The following is a 9,819-nucleotide window of genomic DNA, read 5'->3' as shown; positions in this document are numbered from 1 at the left end:
TTGCTGTGTGTTTTCTTTAGTTTACATCTTCGACCTCTTAACATGAAAAATGAAGCGGTGCTTTCCTGGCAACAAACGTTATCAGGGTTAGAGGTGAGATTTTATTTATAGGATCTATTTTTAGGGCAAAGGGAGAATTTAACTGTTAGTTTCAAACTTTACTGGGTTGAAGAAGTATATTCAAAATGAATAGAACCGTGATGTTAAGCTGCCACCTGCTGATGGCTTCTTGTCACTGCATCTCTGAGAGGTGACTGTGGAGCTACAGCAGCAAACTGACTCTGAGATATTAAAGATGGAGCTTTATTAAAACACCACCAGACTTTATGCCTGACTTCAAACATACATGTGGCTTAAAACTGATGATGCATATACATGTATATTTTAGTTAGTTGGTATTTAGTTGTGTGAAGGGAACCTGCAAAGTGCGGTGTATATGACAATAAACTTCTTGAATCTTGAATATTTTTTTTAATGTAATGCTTACACCCCACGAAACAGGCCGTCTGTTTTTTCAGTCTGATGACTGACAGCCTGCACAGAAGGAACCCTGATCCTCTCACCAGAGAGAGGCCAAACTGAGTGCAATCATGGTTGGCTGAAACAAATCACAGAATGCATGAAAGCTATTGGAAAAGGTACTAAATCAGCTCAATTTAACTGAGCAAGTGAAAGAAAGTTTAAAGTAACATAAAAAGAAAATCAAATATTTTCCACAACATTTCTTTTGCTGGCCACCTTTTCAGTCCCCAGAGAAACTGCGATATCAGCCAGTCTCCGGTGCAGCCGCTCCACTGCTGGCTGCTCATTTGACCTCCAGAGATGCTCATGTGTCCTTCTCCATGTCCAGGCTGATGCTTTAAAGTGTCTTCAGGCCTCGCTCAGCCTCGTGGTCGACCCCCTGAAGTGGTTAGCCCCTGCACAGGGCCTTCCTTTCTCCTGTCTTTGTCTCCTGTGAAAACCTCTCACACCTTAGTTTATTCTGGCTTTTATATCTTGCTTATCTTTGGACTTCAGCACTAAATGGTCCCTTGAGTTTTCCTCTGCCTCCTTTTTCTACATTTGGGTTAAAAACTTTCTAGATTTAGTATTTCTAGTAATTCATAGCATCTGTAGTTATGCAGTGAAATGGGTAACACAGCAAAAGAGTTTGTAAATGTAAATGAGCAAAAACACGCAGCCATTAGCTGTGTTTTCACTTCTATTATGAAAATAAAAAATGGTGCCAAAAGGTAAAAAACTAAAATCTTGAAAATAAGTTCTTCTTGCTATGAGAAAATATTGAAATTAAAACAGGTTTTGACACTCGCTCGAATTCAGATTTCACACATTTAACACTTCTTACTTTGTTGTAAGACTTGGGCCACAGACTGGTTGAGTTTATTCATGCCTACAGATCAGTAATTGTGCTAATAGCTGGCAGCTAGCATGGAGTTGATGGGGAGGAGAAACTTGTTGTGGGCAGCACACATGGGAGAATTTCAACCCCAGGTTTGACCACGAGAACAGTAGAAGCATTCAGCCATCCAAAAAACATCTATCCAGCAAGAGACGCAGCTGCAAGATGCACATGTAACCTAGATTTGCTTCTGAGTAAAATATCATGAGCAGAAATGATGCTTGCCAGTGAAACTACAGCAGGAGGAATCTGCCAGTTCTGCAGTAGTTAGAGCTACAGTAAGAAAATATGCACAAATGCTGTCTATTTAAGATCATGTTTGTGTTGAGTTCAGCCTCATGTTGATCTCTGATATCATATTCATTTTCCTGAATGCTTGGGATCGATTAAAGCTCTTTCTCTCACTGATATCATTTGACTCAAAAGGCCTCACCTCCTGCAGGAGGTGCTGTAGTAGAAGAAGAAAACCAACCTACAGCTGGATGGTGAAGCTGGTGTTGATTGTTTTGATGAGCAAGTCGACATTAGAAAGAGATCTGAGATAACGTCAACGGGCACTAAAAAGTGCCTTCAAAACAAAATTCCCCCTCAGTGTACGGAAATAATGTGCAGTACAGATAAGCAAATGACGCATGTTGTGGTTGCTTAAGAGCAAAGTCAGACTTTGAGGGGAAAAAAACTCAAATCAAACTGAATTATAAAGGTGGAAAACCTGTGAAGTCTTATCAGAACGTGACAGTGTGATATGACCATCTGAGAAAAAAGTCCTGACATTTGAAGAATACAATATGCAGGCAACCTGTGCATCATAAATGATGAGAAAGCATATCTGTTCCTGCGTTGGAAATTTGTAGCCCAGTTTAGCATAAAATACAAAGAGGAAATAAGTATGAGGGTAGTAGTGCGGTCTTTGTGAGTTTCCTGATTTGCAACAATATCATTAAACTCAGAGGACTCAGCGAATCAAGCAGCTTTTCCACAGGTGAGTCTTGTTTAAGCTCAAAACTTTTGTGCTTAAGTTCTAATTTCATGCTTAAGTTGAACGATGATTTGTAGCAGCTTCTGGGCAGTAGAAACACACAGCTGCCTCAGCACCACAGTTGGCTCCTGCCAGTGTTCAGGGTGCAGATCTATTGATGTCATTACAAATTGGTTATTGTTGTTGTTATAGACAAAGACTTAGAGTGTACTGGTGCCAAATGCACTGATAATCAGCCTCACACACTTTTATGGCTTCGTTATGAACAATCTGTTCACTACCATTCAAATGTTTGGACACCTTCTCATTTAATGTTTTTTCATCTTTCGTCCTGGAAATTGTTTTTAATGGAGTTATGTAGTAAACAAAAAAGTGCGAATCAACTCAAAACACGTTTTATATTTTAGATTCTTGAAAGCAGACACCCTTTGCTTTGTTGACAGTGCGCGTTTCAATTACCGCTTTTAGCTTGAATATCAAAATATAAATGTATTTTGCCAGAAACACCAGAATCTCAGGTTAAAGCTTTCATTTGAACAACCATCAAACAGCTAAAACAGCAAATGACAGCAGGTAAACAGATTCCAAATGAAGACGTAAACACAAAGCTCACCGACGGCACGCATACAGACCTGCTGCTGGGGCTGAAAGCCTGTTTGAGGCAAAATTTCCCTAATTTAAATTGAAACAAATTAAAAACAAATCGATTACAGAAATCAGTGACGATACCCAGCCCTCCTGCAAACCCTTGACCTTCTCTCGGTGAGATTCATGTTGTAGACACCTGCCGTGGTCTTCACTTCACATTCCTTGTCAGGCTTGTCAAACTTGTCAGTTTGCATGTTCTCCCCGTGTTTGCCTGGGTTCTCTCCAGGTACTCCGGCTTCCTCCCACAGTCCAAAGACATGCAGTTAGTGGGGATAGGTTAATTGATTAATCCAAATTGCCCATAGGTGTGAATGTGAGTGTAAATGGTTGTCTGTCTCTGTGTGTTGGCCCTGTGACAGACTGGCGACCTGTCCAGGGTGTACCCGCCTCTCATCCTATGACAGCTGGGATAGGCTCCAGCGCCCCCCGCGACCCTGAAAAGGATAAGCGGAAGTGAATGAATGGATGTTCAGACTTATACCACAGGTTGTTGTTAATTTCAGATGTGTTCATTCATAGTTTTGATGCTTTCAGTGAAAATCTTCAATGTAAATAGTCATGAAAATAAATAAAAACCATTAAATAAGAAAGGATCTGTCTACCAGAGGACCCAAGCTTGAAGGATAGACCACCCGCAGGGGCAAGAGGGGATTTATTATTATTATATACTCAGCCTTGGAAAGAGCAAAGATGACTGACAACCTTGGCCAACCACTTGAAGAAGTATACTAGAGATATTAAAGGCAGAAGAATAAACCAGCACTACTCCACGGAGCCATCTGAGGTGTACTCTGAGTGGCAGGGGAACAAAATGAGAACAGTGCCACTAAAGCTGGAGACAGAGCAATAGTGGAAGAGCATAAGGGAGAAGGACGCAACCATGACGGCAATGCTCAGAAAGGGTCATCAGTATGAGCTGAAAGTTGGACATCAACAGGCCCATGATTCACGTCCACTGGCTGAAGAAACTGACTCCACTCCATTAGTGACTAGCAGCACACACACACACACACACACACACACACAGTCAACCCAGTTGATAGTCAATGAGTCACTTCCAGAAGGGAGCAGTCCCATTTAACTACTGAAGAACAACCTGCCTCTGTAACACATGGATTCTCCTGATGTCGTAGTGGCTAAGTTAACCAGGCACATGGCTCAGTGCATGAGTGGTGCACCAAAAGACATTGGCAGGAATACCAGAGGAGCGAAACACGAGAAAATATTTGACAGTGTCATCTGCTTATGTATGCATTTATATATCACCAACATACTGTGCAACAATCTGATGTTACAAGCAAGTTACGTTAAGGATTTTACCTGGTTAAATGTTAGTTTAGCTGACAGCTTTCATCTGTGTACTGAGATGTATGAGATGTATGGGCATCCAACTTTGGATCAGCTGATCAGCTTTTCAAGTTGCTATTCAAAAAGCCCAATAATGGGGAAATACAATAATAAAGCCTCAAAGTAACAAAAGCATGAACCTTGATCGGATTAAAGAAGGCACTGCTTAAGTAGATACCTGGTTAATTACAAGTTAAAGTTATTCTGATCATATTCTGAATGATTTGCCATTGTGACTGGGGCCCAGTTAAACAATGACTACGTAGTAAGACAGTTTTGAGATGTTTAGACGAAATACAGTTCCTATGCAATATCACTACACAAGATGGAACATGTCATTAACACAGTAAGTGATGTGATTTAGAAAGGAAATAAGCATAATGATATTAAGATAAGATAAGATAAGATAACCTTTATTAGTCCCACACGTGGGAAATTTGTTTTGTCACAGCAGGAAGTGGACAGTGCAAAAGTTATGACGCAAAAATTAGAATACAATAAGAATAAATACAGTACACAGCTGTACAGAATAGAATAAAATAATATACTATATACAGTAGAATAAAATAGAATAAAAATATACAATAAGATAAAAATAGAATACGAATGCTATATACAACTGAGTAAAAATACAACGATGCCAGAAAAGATTATTGCACTTAGTGTTATTGCACATGTGTGGATGTGTGTGTTTGTTCAGTTAAAGTCTTTGTTGTGGAGTCTGACAGCAGTGGGGAGGAAAGACCTGCGAAATCTCTCCGTCCCACACCGTGGGTGCCGCAGTCTCCCACTGAAGGAGCTGCTCAGTGCTGTCACAGTCTGCTGCATGGGGTGGGAGACGTTGTCCAGCAGGGATGACAGCTTAGCCGCCATTCTCCTGTCACTCACCACCTCCACTGGGTCCAGAGGGCATCCTAGAACAGAACTGGCCCTTCGGATCACCCTGTTCAGTCTCTTCCTGTCCCCAGCAGAGATGCTGCCGCCCCAGCAGACCACACCATAAAAGATAGCAGAAGCCACAACAGAGTCATAGAAGGTCTTCAGGAGTGGGCCCTCCACCCCAAACGACCTGAGTCTCCGCAGCAGGTACAGCCTGCTCTGCCCTTTCCTGTAGAGGGCGTCTGAGTTATGAGTCCAGTCCAGTCTGTTGTTCAGATGAACACCAAGGTACCTGTAGCTGTCCACAGCCTCAATGTCCATACCTTGGATGTTCAGTGGTTGCAGTGGAGAATGCTTGTGCCTGCGGAAGTCTACCACCAGTTCCTTGGTTTTACTGGCGTTGATCTGGAGGTAGTTCAGCTGGCACCAGTCCACAAAGTCTTGAGTCAGTCCTCTGTACTCCTTGTCGTCCCCATCAGTGATGAGGCCGACTATTGCAGAGTCATCAGAGAACTTCTGCAGGAAGCACTGGGTGGAGTTGTGGGAGAAGTCTGCAGTGTAGATGGTGAAGAGGAACGGAGCCAGAACCGTTCCCTGTGGGGCCCCCGTACTGCAGACGACCCTGTCCGACACACAGCCCTGAGTCCTCACATACTGTGGTCGGTCGGTGAGGTAGTCCAAAATCCAGGTAGTGAGGTGATGGTCCACTCCAGAGTTCTCCAGCTTGTCCTTCAGAACTGAGGGAAGAATGGTGTTGAAGGCACTGGAGAAATCAAAGAACATGATTCTCACAGTGCTTCCAGCGGTCTCCAGGTGAGCGAGGGAACGATGTAGGAGGTGAATGACGGCATCATCCGCTCCAATGCCAGGCTGGTAGGCAAACTGAAGTGGGTCCAGTGATGAGCTTGTTAGGCGCCGAAGCTGAGCCAGGACCAACCGCTCCAGGGTCTTCATCAGGTGGGATGTCAGAGCCACCGGCCTGTAGCTGTTGAGGTCCTTGGGGCGTGAAGTCTTTGGCACTGGTACAACACAGGAGGTTTCCCAGAGCTGTGGGACTCTTCCCAACCTCAGGCTCAGGTTGAAGAGGTGCTCCATCACCCCACACAGTTGGTCCGCGCAGGACCTGACGACCCTCGAGCTGATGCCATCTGGGCCCGCTGCCTTCTTGCCATTAATCCTCCTCAGTTCCCTCCTAACCTGGGTGGTTGAGAGAGACAGGCTGGAGCCTTGTGTTGAGTGTGTATTGGATGCTGTTGTTGGGGGTGGGGAGGAGTGAGCAGGGTGAATAGAGGAGGTGTGAAGTGTCTGAGGTGTCTGAGGTGGAACAGCAGCAGTGGGGGTGGGTGAGTCTGCAGCCGATGTTGTAGACTGTCTCATGGTTGAATCAAATCTGTTGAAGAAATGATTCAGTTCATTTGCCCACCTCACATCCCTCCCAGGCAGAGAGTTCTGCTGTTTGTGGCCTGAGATGGTTCTGAGGCCTCTCCAGACTTCACCAACGTTGTTTTGCTGAAGCTGGTTCTCCATCTTCTGCCTGTAGCTGTCCTTCCCATTCCTTATCAGTCCCCTCAACTCTCTCTGCACCCTTTTCAACTCCTCTTTGTCTTTGGATTTGAAGGCCCTCCTCTTCTGCTTGAGGACAGCTTTAATTTCTGGGGTAATCCAAGGTTAAAGAAATGGATTAAAACACAATACTAATAATAAAGTGTTAGAATAATAGGTCGGTTAAGACTGAGCAGTGGATTTCTATGACTGCTCCTTCTTGAACTCAATAAATTGGATTTATTTTTCAGCTCCAGAAACATGGCTGACACAATAAATGTGACTTCATCTTCCAACCAGACCTGCGATGCTGTTAACACTTCAGCCTATCCTTTCTTTATGCTGGTCTACAGTCTAGTGTTCCTGGTAAGTTTCAAATCATCAGATCACTGTTAAAAATGTGTTAAAGGTTCTCAGTGTATGTACTGAAGTCCTGTCCTCTCCATCCTTTCTGTGTTTCTTTAGGTGGGGTTAATCCTCAATGGCTTCATCATGAAGTTTCACTTTTGTGGAGCACAGCAGCGGGCATCGAGCAGCTTGAAGATCTACCTGAAAAACCTGACAGCTGCTGACTTCCTGCTCTGCCTCTTTCTGCCACTCCGCATCACCCACTATGCTAGCAGCTCTGTCATCATTCGGCAGCTCTACTGTAGTTTTGGAGCTTGTGCCATTTTCATCAACATGTACGCCAGCATCATATTCATGGGCTACATTGCTGCCAACAGGTAAACTTCATGATGAAGATTAGAGGAACCTTTTACCTTTTACTCAAACTGCATTTCATGGTAATGCTGTTTACGCCTGACAGCTTGACTAAAGTGCTGACAAGAATTTTTACTTTATTAATGATTTCTGCTGATTTCAAACTAATAATTAATAAATAGTGACTGATTCATCTACTCAACCCCCGTTTCTTTTCTCTTCAGGTATCTAAAGATCGTCCGACCTTCAGGAACTCACATCCTGCAGACAGCAAAAACTGCCCACATCATTTCCATCATTACCTGGGTTTTCCTCCTGGTTCCGACTGTGACATACACCATCCTGTTTTTCATCACCCAGACCCCTGTGACCTCTAACCCCAGCTGCTGTGATCCCTTCTTTAGTGAATCAATCAAGTTGTTCTTCACAATCATCCACACTTTGTCTCCCATCATCTTCCTCGTGGTCTTCATATCCCTGGTTTTCTTCTATTACAGCACCTCCCGCAGGGTGTTGCATGCACAGCAGAGGCAGCTGGCCTCCTCTGGCTCCGAGAAGCTTGTCAAGCCTCGCAGGAACATGTTGGTGCTGGTCAGCATCTTCTGTGTTTGCTTTGTCCCCTATCACCTGGCTCGTCTTCCCTATAGTCTTCTGTGGAGCAATGACTCTGTAGGCTCAGTCTTGAACTATGTAATGGAGGTGACCACCATGGTGGCAGTTTTCAATGTCTGCCTGGACCCTGTTGTTTACTTTTTCCTCTGTAAGTCTTTCCGGGCAAAGGTTAGAAAGGTGTCCAGGACAACCAACAACCAACAAGCAACTGAGGAGAGTGAGAGTACCAAAGAGCCACTGGACAGTGTTCCAGCAATGAAGTAACCCAGTGAGTTGTAAGGAAAAGCTCAACATTTTATAAAATAGAGAGATTTGCATTTGGTTTGAGAGTCAGATTACACCAGTGAAACCAGTGTCATGGATCCCTAATCCTTGTCAGTTATATGGCTCTCTGCTAAGCACATGAATCAATACAGTGCTTAACACAAACATAAAGACAGAATCAGTGTTTGTGTTGCTTTCAGCTATTAGCACAGTGGCTGATTTAGCATAAACAAATTGAACCAGTCTGGGTTCACATGGATATAACACTTGGCATCTGATGAACATTTACAGAGGACAGAGATGACTCCCTTTGGGGAGAGTGTGATGGTATGATGACAGTTATGAAGTGAGGGTTAAAGCCATGCACACACTGGAAGTGATTCCCCTCATCGCACATGGCTCTGAAAATGGTTGTTGGTCACTTGTGGACATTGCAGGCTATGGTTGCCTGGGTAACGCTTTAATGTATTTATTACCAGGTTGTATATCAATCAGTGGTTCCCCATGTTCTCATTGGTAGTTGCTTCAATCTCTTACCTGGGCCCAGAAAAATGTCGTTCGCTTCATTTTGCCAGAGTGTATTTTTGTTGTAGTCATTTAAAGTTGCAGAATGTCATTCACTTTCTATGTCTCAGGTTGCCAAATTCCTGTGAATTTGATGTATGTATGAAGCTTAAATCTGTAAGAAAACCTGCATCAGAATGAGGCTTAATGAAAAAACGAGTACTGTGTCAAATAAAGCAGCATCTTAACACCAGTGAACTCGTTTTGGTTTCTTTTCTGAATCTTGTCAACAGTTTTTCAGGTCTTCGCTGTGTTCCCTCTGTCTGTCCATGATGTCATAGTGTCTGCTCGTGGGTCTGTCTGTTAAGTTCAGTGTCCAGTCTGGATCTCTGTGTCTGTATTTCCTGTTTTACTTAGAAGGTCCATTTCTGATGTGTATAACTGTGTCCCAAAACGTCGGCTGTATCCTTTGGAGGCTGTCACAGCCAGGTGACGAAGGCTGTCCCAATTCGGCGATTCCTTCAAATGCAGACGACAAATGAGTCCTCCATTTCCCCAAATTTGAAGGATGGATTGGGTGTGTCCTTTGTGGCCCACCATATCCCAGAATTCATAGTGCGGCCCAGCCAATTTCAGTTCCCAACAATGGCAGCCGCTACTAAGTTTTAAAATTACTCTTATTAATCTTTCTGGGTCACAAAATAAACTTTTAACATTTCTCAGGTGAGAAAGTAGCTGTGTAAACTTCAAATATCTGCTTTGTTTATCGAGACATTGCATATGTGCAAAAGTGCGCCGATGTTTTTGGAGACGTCTGTTACCCACCCGCTCAACCGGGGGATTCAATGGTCACTCCAGCCGGCGAGAGCAGCGGACTCCCGTCTTTTCAGACCCCCGCTCTTTCGCTACTCAGGTTAAACATGATATATAAGTCACTCGGATA

At 43.7% G+C, this 9,819-nt stretch overlaps 1 protein-coding gene across 1 annotated transcript; it reads left to right on the top strand.

Annotated features, from left to right (window-relative positions):
• Positions 1-2,328: 2,328 nt before the first annotated feature.
• LOC146712857 (P2Y purinoceptor 14-like) lies at positions 2,329-9,123 on the top strand. The gene is made up of 4 exons (XM_085444848.1): positions 2,329-2,381; positions 7,046-7,160; positions 7,260-7,519; positions 7,721-9,123. Exons 2-4 carry the CDS (start codon positions 7,056-7,058, stop codon positions 8,370-8,372), a joined length of 1,017 nt encoding a protein of 338 aa, XP_085300974.1. The 5' UTR covers positions 2,329-2,381; positions 7,046-7,055; the 3' UTR covers positions 8,373-9,123.
• Positions 9,124-9,819: the final 696 nt, after the last annotated feature.

This window comes from Copadichromis virginalis, linkage group LG3 (assembly GCF_057382275.1).
Source record: "Copadichromis virginalis isolate Kocher_CV1m ecotype Utaka linkage group LG3, C_Virginalis_male_GT1.1, whole genome shotgun sequence".
NCBI classification, from domain to species: Eukaryota; Metazoa; Chordata; class Actinopteri; order Cichliformes; family Cichlidae; genus Copadichromis; species Copadichromis virginalis.
This window is presented reverse-complemented; position numbering and strand designations above follow the sequence as displayed.